Source organism: Lasioglossum baleicum, chromosome 4 (genome assembly GCF_051020765.1).
Source record: "Lasioglossum baleicum chromosome 4, iyLasBale1, whole genome shotgun sequence".
NCBI lineage: Eukaryota > Metazoa > Arthropoda > Insecta > Hymenoptera > Halictidae > Lasioglossum > Lasioglossum baleicum.
The window spans coordinates 6,352,354-6,370,160 of NC_134932.1; the positions used below are offsets into that span (position 1 = coordinate 6,352,354).

The following is a 17,807-nucleotide window of genomic DNA, read 5'->3' on the forward strand; positions in this document are numbered from 1 at the left end:
CGACGTAGGACTCCAGTCTCTAGATTGAAAGCTAAACGTCCACTTACCCTCAACTCTATCTTCACTAGATCCGACGAGGACGTCATGCCCATGCACATAGCGTCGTTCAGAGGTACAGGTGGTTGTACTTTGGACAGCTGTTTCCTGTCCCTCCTCATCTCCTCGAGCGTTTGCCGCTCGAGGACCGGCATCTCGCCCTCGGAATCGCTCTCCCTGAAATCGAACACCGACGTCTCGGAGGAACTTCTGAAACCGCTGGCTCGTGCTGGCACCGTGGACGCAATCGCTGGTGCAGAAGCTTGCACAGGTACCGTCGGAGCCACCGGCGTATTCTCATCTTCGGTCCTCGAGAATAATCGTCTTCGAGGTGGTAAACAGGCTACTTTCTCGCGTGTCAACTTCGGAGGACTGCCCGCTGATGACTGGGGACCGGACGTTGAAGCGGAGCTATCTAATGTTTCTGCGAATGAAAACACAGAAAGTCTAAGAAACGTGTACATATAATTTTACACTACTACAAGAACTTCGCGTAAGAGTTCGTAGAACTCGAGCAAGAAGGATGTTCCAGTATAAAGTGAAGAAGAAAAAGAGGTAAATCGTAAACTAGAAAATACAAGGTATTGAGAACGCGCGAGAGAAGGTACTCTCGAGTTTAAAGAAAGTGAATTTACGATAAAGTGTTATGTACCTTTAGGTGTGGTCGACGGTTCCTGAGCTGCGGGTACAGCGGTCGGCTTGCTCGCGAATTGGCCGGTTCCCACCTGGAACAGACGAAAGCAGGTTGTCAGACGACGAAGAAGCGCCGGTGTGTGTCAAGTATTGAGTCACAGGTGGGAGAACGTGTCAGTCCTATTCACCTGCTTAAGTTCCGCTTTGGTTCTGATCTTCGCGGCTAATATGGCGGCAAGCCCGTCGTCTTTGTCACGGTGAATCTGATTCTCAGCTCCCCGAGGTCCCAGGAGTGCTTCCTTGCCAGGCAGCGTCGCGGATGAATTTACTCTCGAAGCGTATAAGCTGCGGGGCGCCTCCTGAGTGATCGAGTCTACGGCTCTCGGCACATGGAACTTGTAATGGGGCGGCGTATTGCTATTCCGTTCCAGCAGGCTCGCCGCCGTGAACGGTGACAGGTTGTGTCGTCCGATGTTTGTTTTCGGCTCGACCGGCGCGACCACCTTCGGGAATAGAGAACCCAACTGTTAGTCCGATAGCTATCGGTCTTTTCGACGTCTCTGATATCTTCCGCCGAAACACTGTCAAATTCGTTCATGGTGTACGTCGCGCGTATTCAACATTTGCAACAGGATGCACAGAAATTTGCAACAGATGCTAGACAACTTAATTTCTCTAACTCTTTTTTCCTAACTCCGTTTTCATATTTCTTGTTCCTCAATAAAACTAACTAAAATACTCTGCATAACTGTATATTTTCTAGGAGAAGACATCAGAGTTCAGTCTACTTCAGACACAAGGAGTCAAAATTAGCAAAATATGTTTTAATTAAGGTGTTCCACCATATTCTAAAAGTGATAAAAGTAGATCGTTGCTAGTAATAAATCGTAGACAATAGACGAAGCGTACCTTATTCTGAAAACTCTGTTGACTATGATTCGCCAGGATAGGCTGCTGACTATTCATCTGTTCCTCCCTTTGCTGTTTGTTCTCCAGACTGTTTCTCAGCAAGCTGAGCACCCGTTTGTCGGCTCCGGTGTTGCTCGGCGGCTCGGCGGGTTGTCCGGTGGAGGTTCCTCCCGGGGGCGGACCCATTTTCTGGGCCTGTCGGTAGCTGGAGTACGCGGATTGGCTGGCGTTCAGTTGTTGCGGCAAAGAATGCACGTTGACAGGTTTCGCGACGGAGGGATGACTGTACGATAGCGAACTATGGGTGACCTTAGGCTCGGCGTAGCTTCTCTTATCACAGTAGGCTTGCTGGTATCGCGAGGACTCGGACGACGAGTACCCGTTGTCCGACCTTTGCTCGTAGGTGTTAGGCGCGACCAGAGTTCCGTTGGGCAGGGGAACCGACAGGTTCATCTCTTGCCTCTTTTGTTGCTCGTGCATCGCCTTCGCGGTGGACAGTCTCTTGTGAAACCAATCGTCGAGTCTGGGTTGTTTGTGCGGCACCGCGGCTGCGTAGATCGCGTCCCCGGATCTCTTTGTCGGCGTCCGGTCCCTCTGAGGAGGCGGCAGTTGTCCGAATTTGTTCCTGCTGTCCATGTAGTACTTGGCCTCGGCTGGGTAGTCGTGGATCGGCAGGCCGGTGTGTCCCATCCTGGCCGGGTCCACCATCGGCGGAGGATACCTCGAGGACCTGGACTCGTTGGTCACCAGATATGAGGATGACGGTACCGGCGGTGGTGGTGCTGTCGCTGTCACGGCATCGTACACCTGCGCGGTGGGCAGTGAAGACTTCTTGAACGAGGACATGTGGGGCAGTGGAGCGGTATTATTAGGATGCTGCGAGGAGAGAGACTGCGGGGGCGGAGCGTACAGCTGTTGTGCCGAGCTCCTTCGCTGAAAAGTATTCTCGTGCGATTGCCCGTGGTGGTGACGCAGCGGCGCGGAATTGAAGTCCGGCAGGAAGTCGACCTTCGGCGCGCAAACCGTTTGCGGCGTGGACGCGCGGATCTGCCCGCTAGTCGTTTGAATACCCCTGCCGCTGTTGCTCGACAACCGATTGTCGAACGTGGGATACGAGGCCGGTTGCGGCGTGGTTTGGACAGGCGGCGGTAGCATGCTTCTGGATCCGTTACTCCTCGACGAGATCACCGTGGAGCTGCTCACGTGCTTCTCCGTGGCCGTCTCGATGTCGTCTTGAGCGGTAGAATCGGCGGACGTCTTCACGGTCTTCACGGACAAGTCCAACGGTGACTCCCTCTTCCGGACACCGTTCGTTTGCGGCGACGGAGTGACTATGTTCGAGGCTACGCTGGACTGGGCCGTCGACGTGGAGGAGTTCTGATAGGAATACTCCTTGTACCCGTAGTCGTCGGTAGCCCTGACGGGCTGGTGGTGGTAGGAGGATCCCGTGCGACTCGCGTCCGCCGTTTGATAGGCGTGCATCGTGCTGACCGGCGGAACGGAAGATCTCGCGGCGACCCCGATCGAGGTGACCGTGGTGCTCGAGGAATTGCTGCCCTGGTGACTGGGCGCCGTCGTGGTGGCGTAGGTCGGGTAGCCGTGTTGGCTCGCGTACCTGCTGTACGAGGAATTCGTGGCCGTGGTGGTTCGTCCGTTCACCGGGATCGCGTGATTCATGCTGGGCATCGTCGTCGGATATTCGGCGACTCGTTGAGGCGTGGCCATCGAGGAAGTGAGATTCGTGACCACCGCAACTTTGATCGGCCCGCCCGGTTGGTATCCACGTGGTCTTTGCATTGGTTGAGCTTTGCTCGCGGTCGGCTCCCTTCTGTTGGAATGATAGGACGAGACTGCGGCGATCGGAGGAAGATTATGCGTATTGGTCCTTTGAACGGACGGCAACGGGGATCGATACGAGGCATACGGCACCTCCATCGAGCTCCTCTTCGGATCGACGCCGTTGTACGTCACCGGTTTGCTCTGATGGTAGCCGGGGCCATTGGTGTTTCCGGTTCCGGAGCAGATCGATTGAGCCGGGCCGGGTATCGGCATCGGTTGTACGTACGGTTGTCCTTGAGATCGACTCGATTGCGGGTAATAGCTTGCCTGCGAGTGCGGCGGCGGCGGCGGTTGCGGTTGGGGATTCTTTTGGAAGGAATGATACGAAGACTGTGGCGGCAGCGCGTACAGGTTACCGGCGTAACTGGTGTTCGGTTGGTAGTGTTGCGACGTAATTGGAAGGCTGTACGAGTGAGGAGTGGACGTGGCTGGGGGTGGCGGCGGCGGTGGATACGTCGGCGAATGGGGCTGGAAGCTGCTGTGGGGAGATGGAGCGTGATGAGGAGAGGCGTGAGGATTGTGCAGGGTGGACACGTGAGGAGATTGTCTGTGCGGTGACGGAGCGGCGTGATGAGGAGCGTCATGGGGAGAAGCAACAGGATGATAACCGCTTAACGCTGGCGGCGGTGGCATTTGATTAGAGGACGAGGAGGCAGAGGAGGAGGACGAGGACGCTGGTGTCCCGTGAACGACCATACGGTATGCGCTGGCGCCGATCGAATGCGGGGACGCGTTTATTCGACTAGAAAGCTGTTGCTGTTGTTGGTGTTGCTGGAGCTGTTGTTGGTGTTGCATCTGGGTGGACGATTGCTGCGGTTGTTGCTGTTGAGTACGATGGGCCGCTGCGTTGCCAGCCGCGGACGGCAGATGCGACGATGGAATGTGCGCCGGAAGATTCTGCGACGACGACGACGCCGACGACGGCGAAGGAATGTGACTCAAGCTGCCGCCGTGCCGCGGGCTGCACGGGTTCACCGACGAGCAGGACGGAGACGAGGACACGCGGGACGAGTGCGATCTCTCCGCGTGCAACGGCCTGTCTGTCGGATTGCTCGACGAACTCGATCGATTCTGCGGTTGATGCTGCAACGGACGATAGCTCTGGGTCGAGGGCGATCCGTAGATCGAGGCTGCGCTCGTCGGAGCCGCGGGGTTGCCGTACGAGCTCGGCACCCTTTGCTCCAGACCGTGTCCTTGGCCGGTGACGCTGGAGACATGGGGTTGCTCCATCGGCGTTGGCCTCGTGGCTGGCTGGACGTTCCCCAAGGACGTCACCGCGGGCACGCTGGCCGACTGGTAGATCGAGTTCTGGCTGAACGGGACCGGCGCGCTCTTCGTGATGTCCGGATGATGGTAGCGGGGGTAGTACTGAGTTCTCTGCGCTACAACGGACGCATTCGGCGGCGGTTGTCGCTCGTTGGCAGTCTGGTAGCTCGTCTGATGCGACGAGGCGAGTATTTCCGCGGTGGAGAAGGACGTTCTAGAGACGGTGTTCAGCTGCTGGTACACCGGACCGGGGGACGTCGGTTGCTGTGGCGGTTGCATCTGGTGCAGGTGCGGCGAACTCGTGTCGGTACTCGTCGTCGTCGTCGGTTGCGGATGTTCCTTCGACAACGACGACGACGACGATAACGAGGACGACTGTTTCGGGGGGAAGTTCGACGCGGAGGCTCGGTTGCTTGACGGCTGCATCTCGGTTAACGTGATCGTGTTCGAGGACGACGAGCTGGCCTCCATGGACGATCCATCGTCGCCCGGCCTCGTGTCTGGGACTTCGACTCTCGTTGGTTGCGGGGGATACGGCTCCACCGATGGACTCCAAAAACTGTTGGAACTGGACGCGCCGCCGGTCTCCGCGGAGGACGGCCGGACATCGCTGTTGGGGTATCGACTCGTTTCCGGGTCGTTGGTAGCGTTGCTGCTACTGTTGCTATTGCTGTTGCTACTGCCCGAAGCCGATTGCGACGGTAACGATAGTGGCGGTGGTGCTGGCGGGGCTGGCGGTGCTGCTGGCGACGGAGAAGCGGTGCCATGGTCGTGCGACGCCGACGTGGACGAGGCGGTACTCGTTGATGTCGCGAGATTGTGATCCGCTGATGCGGCCGCACCACCTGTACTCGGTACGGGCAGTCCCTGGAAGAACTGGCGAGCCCCCTCTAATACGTTCGTGAAGCTCACATCCATGTCACGCCGACTGCTGATCTGCAATTAGAAACGTCCCTTGTCAACGAATGCGATCCACATATATTACCAACGCTTAAACATAAATATAAACCGCCAAAAGGTCTGGAATCCGGTCCCAAAGGTACACCGAAAACCAGACCTGCGGAAGTCCGTCACATTATATACTTTTTCTACGGGACAACGTAAGATTGTTTATAGAAAACGGAGACAAAGTCGATGAAACTGTTCAAACGCGAGAATCCCCGACGAAACCGCAGGAACATGGACAAGCGTCGGTGTAGAGTACCGAAAACCCGGTTCACACGGTGCTGTTGGCTACCACGTCGGCCATGGAACCGGGGCGAAACATTAATCTTCATTGTCTTGTATTTGTCTGGTGCTAGCCGTGCTTCCCTCGCTCTCTACCTCTCTATCTCTCTCCGTTTCTCCTCCCCGCTCGCCCCTCCACCCTCTTATTGCCCCTATTTTCTCGAGCGAGCGACTTGAACTGCGAGGCAGCGCGATCTCGCGTTATTAATCTCGTTGGGCCACGATGCACCGTGAAAGATAAGATCATCCCGAGAAGCGGCGGAGCAACCTGCCGAGAGGAACAAAGCGGAATTGTTCAGCGACTCCGATGACGTCCAGTTACGGCTCTAAATGGCCGAGATTGATAGAGAAACCCCCTCCTCGTAGCTCAATTAAACGCAACTTCCTGAGGACCTTCGGGGACCACCAGCGAAATATTACGAATTACGGTGATTGCGCCGATGTTTATGCGAATTCCGCTGACTAATTCGAAGAAGCACGGACTAAACGGTAGCAGTATTTCAGTAATGAATCAATCTATAGACCAGAAATGACATTCCCCGGATTAGCGCATGGTAGAGCCCCATCGCCGCGTTGCTAAACCTAGGAACGTCGGTAAAACCGACGTTGAACCGTATAAATCACTCAAGGATCGATCGTTAACAGAGTTCGAGACCGGAGCATCGCTTTATACGAATCCGGAGTAAGGTGGATCGTCAGTTATCGAGATTCACCGTTGTCACGGGGATCTCGACGTCGATTCCCTATCAAATGGTTTGCCGGTCGGTGTCCGGATATCGAAAGGCGCCGGAGATGCTTATCCTCGCGGCGAGCAGCCACTCGAGCGGCGATCGTTATCGGTTATCACGGGCGGATAAGGAAGAGGAGAGACAGCGGCGGTTCCTGAGCCGCGTCGCGATGGCTCGATCGTGTCGTGGCTCATTGAGACGTGCAACGAGCCACCGTCTGCGTGTGCACCGTGGTAAAACGACGCGCGGTAGACAACCAGGCTCCATGGTGGCACACAGGTAGATGGTAGACGACGACGACGATGGAGACGACGACGAGCGTCGTCGGTGTCGAGCGCCAGGCGAGAATCAATATCGCGCACCCTTGTAGACCGAGGCTAAGGGGTTGCTTCGGTCCCCTTCGTGAGCGAGTCAAAGGCCCTTCCTTCTCGAACCAGCCCCTCTTTCCTCCGTCCTTCTTCCACGATCCACCAGTCCTTCTTCTCTCCCGTTCGTTTCGTTCCCGAACTATTCCATTCCCTTTCACGCTCTCCACCCCCTTTCGCACGCACGTATTAGGAAGTTGCATTAATTCGCGCCGCCGGGAATAGGTGGCTCGAAATTTTGCTTTAATTCGTACCGTGGGTTTCGGAGAATGTATCGTATACCTAACTTTTACCAGATAGATGGCAAAGAGCAGTTGGAAGCAATGAGAAAACATAAACACCCCGCGCGCACACACCGACACAGAGACGGAGAGTCGACGGAATCATGGTGTGTCGTACGATCGAGTGAAACGGTTAACTGGAGTTCTCACGGTTTCGGGCATGGCCAGCCATTCGATAACGCTCCCGGTAATAAATATCCGGGCTAAAGCAGTGGCCGATGTGTTTCTGGATTAAAGGGACCCGGGATCCGATCGGATAGAAACGCGAGGAATCACGTTTTATGGCTGGATTCGGGACGGCGAAATGCGAAAGGGCACGCCGATAAGATTCGCGATAAATATTGCTATTTTAGTGGCCGCGACCGAGAGCGCCGGGGCTGATTCGACGGGCTGGGCTCGTGGATCGCGAGGTATTCGACCGTGGAAACTGTAATGCCTTTAAGGATGACCAGGCGACTTCCTCGTGGAATTGCTCCTGGAAAATGCTGTGTTCTCGTTCCTGATCTACGAGGACGAAGGATATAAAACAAAATATTGTTCTGGAAGAAATTGTGGCTTGTGATGTACCTTTGAAAGCGTAAATGTCGCTCTGAAGAGGCATTTGCTAGCAAAAGTGATTGATTTTTGCAATGCAAGGATCTAAGATCGGGACGAACGTGCTCCGCATGTTGATATTATTGCCAGGAAGATTCGGTTTGCTTCGGACGGTTCCGTGCTCGATGGAAGAAGGTATTGACCGGTAATTGGACAAGTCCACGACAATTAAAGGAGGGTGCTCAAAAGTGAGGGTATCAGACCCTCCCAATTCTCGGACGATCTCCTCGGTCAATCTGATCTCCTCTTTCCTCGGCTAGTCTCCGGAGAAATCAGATCTTTCGGGAATTCTCGCTTGTTGAATTCGATAAAGGGTCTCTGGAAATCCATCAGCCCTGCAATATACCTATTCATTCTTCGGCCTGGAATATCGAAAGATAGGAGATTCCATTATAACTCGATCTGCAAGTGTTTCGACCTAACCGAATACCCAATTAAGATAATTATACCGAAATTATGAAATTGAAGTTCTACAAGATTTATTTTTTATTTATGAATCGGGACAGGGCACCGCGAAGTCTCAACCTGTCTGGTTTCTCCTCGATTTTGGTACGACTTCTGCGGGAAAATAAATGAAAAAAGTTTGAAAGTTTATTTGCGTTCAGCACCCAAGTTATTTAATCATTCCGTAATGAATATTTTTCTAGTTTCCTTCGAGTCTTTTATCGCAAAGACACTTCCAAACAATTTTATTTATAATAAATTACTTTCATGAAGTATATGTTCAACATTTCGGTCACAGTATAATGCTCGCATTGTTCACAATGTGGCGCGACAATAAACTTGGCTGGTCGAAATTAGTTCGGAGATCGTCAAATTTGTTAATCGTGACCTCAAAAACAGCGAAATGCTTGGAGCACAGGCTGAATTCCCGGAGTTCCCAGGAACTTGGAGGATATCGCGAGTGCCGAAACTTCGTGGGAAGTTCAAAATCTTTGGAACCGGGAAGTCTGGGAAGCCAAATATTATGTCGAGTAAGTTAAACAGGAAATCTTCCAGCTAACCAAATCTTCGGAGCGCGTGTGGTTCCCCGGGAACCTCGGGCGGTTCGAATGCTCGTAGCCAAAGACGGTCCAGGATCTCGACAGTAATACGAAAAATTCTGAAAACGTCGGTTTCGATCCAGGAATGTTCGCGTTGAGCAAGTCCCGGTCATCAAATATTGCTCGAAGACATTTCCAATTTTTCCCAACACGCTAAACAAAGGAGAGGTGTTTCAAAAGTTCCTTATTGTCGCGGAAGACATTCAAGAAATAAACGGACCTAAAAGTACACACGTTGTTTGCACCTTCTATCCTGTCGTGTAATTTTGATGTTCCACAATCACACATGATTGTGTGCTGCGCGAGTGCGCTCTTTTACAACAAAGCTAATGAAACTTTCGCCGCAGACGCTCTCCTGTTTTCCATTTGAACGGGAGGCAGAAATATGTGTACAAACACTGTCTCGAATCGTGCTCGGGACTCGTTTAAACAAGCAGTGTTTCTCGCCATTAGTTCTAATTTGAGTGTAGATAGTGCGTAACTTTTTACGCGCGTTTAATTTCACTGCTTCTTCAGTGTGTTCGTCGCGTGGGTAATTATTCTAGTTCATCTTGCTTGAAAGGGAGCAGGTTTGCGGAACTTTCCACAGCTATTTTGCCTTCATCAACCACTTTTATGAGGCACGAAACAGGCTACAGTGAATTGTTATTACTGGGTTCTATTATTAGAACCCGTCGGTTACTTGTACAACTACGAATGTACGAAATTCCACAGTTTAAATATTTCTACAATTTTTGATAACTGAAATTCCTCGAGAACTGGAGGAACGTAATAAGTTTAGAGAACCGACGTGAGTCGCGAGTACAGTGTTCCTGCAGGATCACGGTGTTTCAAGGATCAGGAAAGAAGGGTCTCCCCGACGCGTATCGTTCGAACGCGGAATATAAATGTCGAGTGCTTTGGACGGTGATCCGAGGATCGCGAGTCGAGATAATCCGGTAGGGCTCGATTAAAAGCCGCGCTGCAACGGTCAGGCAACGGAACGTCGCGGAAGTATGAGACGAGGGCCCAGGCAACGCTTTAAGCCAGGTTAAGCCGCGGCTTAAATGGCTGCTGGGGAACTGGTTCAACCGGGGAGAGCCGGTAGACGCCTAGTCGCGCGACGAACATACGTCTTCGGGTAAACTTTTTGCCCAGGCTGCATGCCCCGAATCCAATGAACAGCCGCCGCCACCGCCAGTTCGAACCGAAATACATTTCCTTCACGTCGCCGCTCTCGTATTCTCCTCCGATACCGTCGTTCGGGAAACCGAGAAGAGGGAAATTTCTTTTTCCACTTTCTCGTCTGCCGCGGCTTTTGAAGCCCAAAGCTGATAATCGATGATGGCGCTTTTCTGGCGTTAGAGCGGAACGGGCTGGATCTAATGAACTTGTATTTTCAAGGAAATTTGAATTTGGATCTCCATATTGTGAGGGTTCTCTTGGGGATTTGGTACACTGAGAAAGAAATCCTGTCGAAACAAAAAAAATATATGTTGATTCAATAAGATGTACTATTGAATAGTGCCAATATCATATGAACTTATTTTAATATTTAATACTATTGAATTTCAATAGCAAAACTCATTTCCGCCAATCATATAAGCGAATAGCTTGACATCAATGTTTTCAAAAAAATAAGATATGGCCTCAAAGCAATTCCAGTATAAATCAATACATTTCTCAAATTTTTTTACCAACATATCTGATTGAAGGAAAAAGAGAAATATTACGAATAATAATGTACGGTATTGAATCGAATAATATTTTCAATCATTTCATGATAGACAATTCAAATACATCACGATTTGCTTCTAAATTTCATACTATTGAAAAGAATACATTGATATTCATCGAAGTAAAAAAATTACAATAACACGCGTGTTATTGAAGTAACTACTTTTTTTCTCAGTGTACTACTGGTGTTTGAGCGAAGTAGTCAGAGGTTTACATAAAGTTATAATAGTTTTAATCTATTTCATAACACGAACATTTTTGAATTCCATCTGTTTTGTAGAAAAGGCCCATTAGTGACTGTATCACAAGTTTCGACTAGATGGATCTCTATGCCGAAGATTTTACATACACATTCGATTCAGTTTCATCTGTCTCGATCCCCCCCGTGTATGGCAAACAAGGGATATCCGCGACGTCGCCAGAGCAAAGAGTTAATCCGATCTGCATTTCGTCGGAAAAGAGGAACGAGTCTTGCGAGAATTTCGCCGGGTATCTGGCGTCGAACACGCGCCGCGTCGCGTCGAGCCCTCGATAAAAATCGCAAATCCCCGGGAACCATCGACTGGGCTCTCTTCCCGGGCACACGAAGACAGTTCGAGGATTAACATTTCGCCGACGAGGGTTGTCGGCGGTTCCATAAAAGCGTGGGATCGAACCGGGCCCGGGGTGGTTAGGCGACAGGAAAGGGGGATGGTTGGGTTGTCAGTCGATGGAAGATGTGAGAGACAGAGAGTGCGGTGCGAACGACCGTGAAGTGGCGGAGAGGGTGTCGTCGTCGGCCATGGTGGCCGCTTGTTTGAGGTACGGATGCGTTTGTTGCGAGAACGGATGAGAGTGGATGCCAAGGTGGAGTGGGTCAGTCGTGCTCGTCCCTCTATCTTCTCGCCCCTCATCCTCCCACATCCTCTCTCGCCACCTCTTTGTCGCACTTCGTCCCCTTCCTTTCCTCTTTCCCCTCGAACAGGGTTCAGCCCTTTCTACACTTCGGTATACACATGCACACGCGAGCTACTGGTGCACGCTAGTCCTCGCCCGCATTAGTTTTATTGCTAGTGAGGGGGCGGGCAGAGGTTTGAACTACGAATAGTCTGAAAAAGCGTTGTTAGCATGATCAAAGATCCAAAGCTTCTTTAGAGTCTCCTTTGACGACGACGCGCGCCGCACCGCGCGAACTGCTTTGATTGCTGGACTGCCAAAACGGACTCGATTGGGCTAATGCTGATCTTGTATCAGGAAATTCCATCTGCTCCTGGTTTTACACACTAGACGCGTTCGAAGTGTTTTCACCCGGATCCGATTGAATTCCAGCGAAATGTGATTGGTACCGGAAACGTTACGGGTCACCAGTCGCCGCTGTAATTGTCACGCAGTTAGCGACAGTGTGTCGGTCTTCGATATGTCGTTTATAGCAGAAATGTAGTACCGCGGGGATCATCTCACGGGTGAACGAGTAGTTCGTGACTCTAATTTATCGTAAAATGAATTATCGGATTCGCTGGTACAGTGCCGGTACGGTTTTGTTCGACGGTCCCGCAGGGTCCACCTGGTTGCTACATTTATATTGCTTTTGTAGAACTACATCTCAAATGGAAAACAATTTTTATCACGCTTATATTAGCTTGCCGAGTTGTCGTTGTTGTTGTTGTATGCGTCAAACCTTGTGATCGAATTTTAAACCACTCGCCGATGAGCTAGAGACTTGAAACTTTAAACATAGCTCAGAACTGGATGACAACGCAATATTAAAAAACAAATTTTTTTACAAAACTGTGCGTTCAGGAGAAAAAAATTTTAATGTTAACCGTCACACCTCGTCGAGCGACTCTCGGTAGTACGTGATCGCGTTCAGCGATCCCCACTCCGCGCGCCAGCGCTCCCTACTCCGCTACGCGTTCCCACTCCGACTCATCCCCACTACTATTTCATACCAGTATTACTATATCTTGCGTTCCATTTAAAAAAGACTAAAAAGTAAAAAATAAAGAACTTTTTAAAAACCACGCTTATATTAAAATGCATTAAAAAGGAGAAAATAATTTTTCTAGACATTAGTGACTATAAATAAAAGCGTGGAGCGCCCACGAAGATTACGTCAACATAATTTAGCGCTCCACGCTTTTATTTATAGTCACTAATGTCTAAAAAAATTATTTTCTTCTTTATAGTGCATTTTAATATAAGCGTGGTTTTTAAAAAGTTTCTTTTTATATATTTCTTTTTCAATCTGGAGTTGTATGATTATATAACAGAAGGAACCTTATCTTAAGATCATCTTATTTGGCTTGATAAAAATGATAATTTGGCCTGCCTGGTAGAATCTAAGTTGTTCATAATGCTGATGAATCGACATCTGTTTCTTTAGTTTCCGGTTACGAGACTTTGTCGCGGTCTCGAAATGATGAAAAATAGAGCGAGAATGAACCCGCATTTAGTATCGCCGTCAAAGTTTGAAAGCAGTAAGTTAATAATGGGTTACCTTGTAAGGTACACGTGGCTGTAACAAAGGCCGAGGGGGTAAGAATCGATCGGAAAGCGCTCGCGGCAAAGCCATAATAGAGTTTGACCTACAGCGGCTAGAAGAACCGGAAGGCGCGCGGGTAGAAGATGCGGCGAAAAATGAAGAACGGATTCTCTTGGGCATTTAATTTGATAAATCTCGATCCTTGGAAGCTTAAGGAAGTACGAAGGAAAAAGCGCGCCGGTAGAGAATCTGGTCTGAACGCGGCAAACTCGTCAGATTTATGCCCATCGATCTCGCGCATTCGTGTCACTCGTAGTTTGTATGAGATTATATTTCTTGGTTATACGATCTTCGATCATAATTCTTCTCGTGTTTTCCTCGGATCCTTCGCGGGTGGGTTATTCGCCAAAATTTATCACGCACTGGCGGCATTCGCCGGTCGAGTTTTTAATCGTTCCTCGAAGTTGTTCATAGCGGAACATAACGGGACAAACGAAAAGAGGTTGGCTTATAGAAATAGAGCCTCGACAGTTGCCGAAGAAAGTTTCGAATCGCGACGAGTTCCAAAATCGAAATTCTAGAAAGTAGAACCTAAACTTGAAAAGAGATCAGCTTGCACGGTATTGCCTCGGTGGTTGTCGAAGAAAGTTTCTGCTCGACTTCGAGTCCATTGTAGTTTCAAATACGAGTAGTGAAAGTACTCGGAGCTCGGCGTGTCGGAGATTTTGAATTATTACGTACTAACAACCGTGTAACACACGCTAAGTATGACTTGGTTCGCGAGTAATGAACCGAAACCGCGACAGCCGGACGAACGTAACGCGCATTTTGGTTGCCGGGCAGACCACGAGGCGACGAAGATAAAAATGGCGGTCTGGCTCATGAAAGGTTAAGACAAATGAGTTTCGCCGTGTTCTAAGCGAGAGTGATCGCTCACCATCGACGACTAGTTAACTTGTCAATCCTATCGCGGAAGTCGCTTTCGAGACACTGGCGTGGAGAAGTTGAGGATCGATTGACTGGAATAAAAAATGAGTTTGCGATCGAGGAAACAACGTTGTTTCCAATTTGAGGAGAAAATTTGCTCGCGAGATAGACCGTGTTGCATGGGAAACGAGGTGAACATCTTCGATCGGTGCTCGAACCTCGGCTATGGAAAGCGGACAGACCGAAGTATCGCAATCATTATTCAAGATCACTCATTGTCCATTAAACCCGAGCCGGTAGTGTTTCGTAATGGGCTTTCGCAACGACTTTCCTAGCTCCACGACAACGGTAATATTTCATAATCCGGCCAGTTGTAAACAATTTTCCCGGGGGCGGTAAAAACGAGGTGCAAGCGAGCAGATAGATAGATATCGCCAGTCTGTTCAACCGGCAAGCCGGAATAAGGTCAGGGAAGCCAAACACGGGAAAAAAGCCGGTGATCAAAGCGAGCAAACCACTGGGAACTTCGCCGGTCGAGGAAGGGACCAATCGAATCATGGGAAATGGAATTTGAAGAACAGAAATGTCTTATGAACGCGACCGAGCTTCCCCGAGTGATACTCTCTGATGCGCAAGAACTTTAACCGTCTTCAACTTCCAAGACCTGTCTTCAATAAACTTCGAAACTCGTATTAGGTGAAAAAACTTCAATGCGTTTTGCACAACATTTTAAATGCATAAAATCTGGCAAAATGACAAAGTTGTAATGTATGTACGTACAATGCTGAAACTGCACAAACAGCTTTAAACGTGTTTATCTTCGAAACGGTATTTTTCGGATCGATCGCCTTGACATTTCCAAAGTATGTAAACCAAACGACCTTTGGCTCTTCGCTTTAAAATTACGCTAATAAGATAATTCTCGCTTTATCGCTTGGCGTTTTCTCAAAATATACTTCGCTGTGCGTCATTTTAGAATGAGCGATAACTGCAGTCGCATAAATTAAGACAGTCTGAATGGCGAATGTCCTTGGCGATACGATTCACAATTGAAGAAGAAATTTACTGAATATTTCTCGTCGCGAATTTTCGGAGAAATGACGGGGACGCGTCGGTTTTTGAGGAATGCGAGGGACTTGCGAAAATCATTGAATCCTTTCGCGCAAAGCCGCGAGCGCAGATGGTATCGGTAAAATATCTTCGCCGATAATTCTCCGCATATGTCACGGACGTTAAATGTCGACTCGGTTTCAGAGCCAGTCGATCGTGGCTAATCGAGCCCCAACTAATTTACGCGTACGCGCGTAGGAAGCTCTATCGGCCGCCGATATCATGGGAATCGATGCGTGGGCAGCAACCTGGAAACAGGAATCCGTTAAATGGATTATTTTGTTGCATGCTGGTCGTGAGAAAAACGATACATCCGACGCCATGTTTCCGTGGACAAATATACCGGCCGGCTCTGCCAGGGGAAAATCAGTTTTCCTCAGACGCTGCGTGGGCGGTGATATCGTTGTTCGAAAATATTATGGAAGGACCGAGGATGGAGAAAATGGGACAAAATCTGCAGACTATGGAACCAGAGTATGGATTGAACATGTCGATTCAGATGAACGACTGTTCACGGTTACATTTCGGTGCCGTCGACGCTGATTATTAAACTTTATCTTGTTCAGTTTGGTTTTCGTGTACATTTCGTCCCTTAATCTTTTACAATGCCTCAGAACAGTCAGTAAGTTAAACTTAATCTCAACGCTGATTATTAATAGACGACATTAAAAGAATTTAAGAATATTATAGTAATATATTAGGAGTAGCAAATCAATTTTTATGTAACTTCTGTTTGTTGTAGTCGATGCACAAGACTTTATTTTGCATAAAGATCTGTAGTCTGCTGATTAATATTCGACGAGCGATCAGGTCGCGAATCATAATCACGTCTTTTTAAAAAAACTCGTACGACAGGTCGAATCCGGAATGTTCGGGAAGTATCAAAGTATAATGCGGCTCTTAATACACGTCCAAACGAATAATGTAATCTCGATAATTTGATTTCCTACGCGAAAACCTGGTCGAAAGTATTTTACTTAATTTCAGCTTCCACTTCGGTGGTGGAGCGAAGTGTGAAACGTTCTTCTATTCATATAAATGTTATTTAATTTTATTCGAAAGATTGAAAGCATTCGTTAAAAACAGCGCGGTAATCGAATAATAAACGCACGAGGCTGACATTCTTCAGTTCCACTTTTCACGAATTGATTAATTTACAGTATTTTTATTCAACCTTTTCGTAACTGGTAAAACATACATGTGTCTACTCGAGTTTCCGAAAATATCCATGGCACTTCAGTGCTTTTAATATAATATATTACATCATGAATCATATATGAGCGTCCTCTGTGGGTGAAATATTAAACTGAAAAATCGGAGAACGTTTTTTCAAAAAACAGAATACCGCAAACATTGATTACATTGTTTAAATATTACGCGCATTATCGTTTAATGTTTTAAACGTGTGTAATCTACCATCTCATCAAAAATAAACGGCACACGAGGCATTCTGTCGATCGTATTGTTACGAATATTGTACGCGCTGCATAAATACGAGAGTGACAGAATAAATGATTTCAGTACATTTTTCGGGCAACACAAACATTTTCAATCGATAATGGAAAAGTTGAAGCGGCATGATTTTTCGATAAAGATGACAGTTTCACTAATGTGAATAGAAAATCGACGCTCTGTTGCAGAGTTGGGCATTAATCGATTAAAATTTTAATCATGATTGATTGATTGATTAATGTATACGATTAAAGAAAGAAATCGTCGAGAAATCGGCGATTGATTCAATCGATTGATGAAGTTAATCGTCAATCGTTGATTAAATGAAGAAATCGTCAAAAAATCGGCGATTGATTCAATCAATCGTCAATCGTTGATTAAAAAAAGGAATCATCGAAAAAAAACATAAGAGCACGTAAACAGAATTTGTATTATGGACCAAACGACAATACACCTAAACTCAGTTTACATTTTTTTCCGTATTCATACAGTTCTGATTACGTATTTCATTTCGAAATTTCAGCAGTTAATCATTAATCAATTATCAGATTGACGATTAATAATCGTTAATCGCAATTAACGATTGATAAGTATTTAATCGTTAACCACAATTTTAACGACTGAACGAGGAGATTAATTGTTAATTGCGATTAACGATTGAAGTAGAAATTTAGTCGTCAATCGTTGATTAAATTTTTGCCCAACTCTGTGCTGTTGGGACTGCGCGTTCGGCGGTATCGGTTCGGAAGAGAGAGAAAGAGGGAAATTGTAGCGATCGATGATCATTTTTCAATGGGTGGAGAGCGTGATCGTAACACATGTAAAAGCAGGACCGACAAAAATCGTACGGATCCAGTGGACAGCCGAAAAGGAATGGATGTATCAGGGAGGGCCGTGACGGCATTCGACAGCGTCGGCATTCTCGTTTCCATCGTCGCGCAATTGGCCTGGAAGGGTTTACATGCAATTTACCGGCATGGGAGCACCTGCAGAAACGGCTTTAAACTCCGAACAAATGCGAACCGCTCGCATAAAACTCCCTTTTATGGAGGTCACGTTTCTCCTCCCGCGTTTCTCTGTCCCGCAAACGGGCTCGCTCGCTCGCTCGCGCGCTACCACCGTATAAGGAGCATTTTCGAGTGCTTTGTGAGCGCCCGGAATCAAACAGCAACACGCTCGAAGCTTTTTCGACGCGTTCGCGGGGGACTTTTAATTACGTA

The 17,807-nt window shown here is 48.5% G+C and overlaps 1 protein-coding gene across 4 annotated transcripts in view; it reads right to left on the reverse strand.

Moving 5' to 3' along the window:
* Positions 1-17,807, reverse strand: part of LOC143207871 (uncharacterized) — a 420,173-nt gene that overhangs the window by 4,093 nt on the left and 398,273 nt on the right. For all 4 annotated transcript variants that reach the window (XM_076421726.1, XM_076421728.1, XM_076421729.1 and 1 more), the window contains 4 exons: positions 1,579-5,619; positions 858-1,172; positions 689-761; positions 48-460 (listed from right to left, as the gene is read on the reverse strand). In XM_076421726.1, coding sequence (XP_076277841.1) covers positions 48-460; positions 689-761; positions 858-1,172; positions 1,579-5,601 — 4,824 coding nt within the window. In that variant the 5' untranslated portion in view covers positions 5,602-5,619. The remainder of the gene's footprint in view (positions 1-47; positions 461-688; positions 762-857; positions 1,173-1,578; positions 5,620-17,807) is intronic.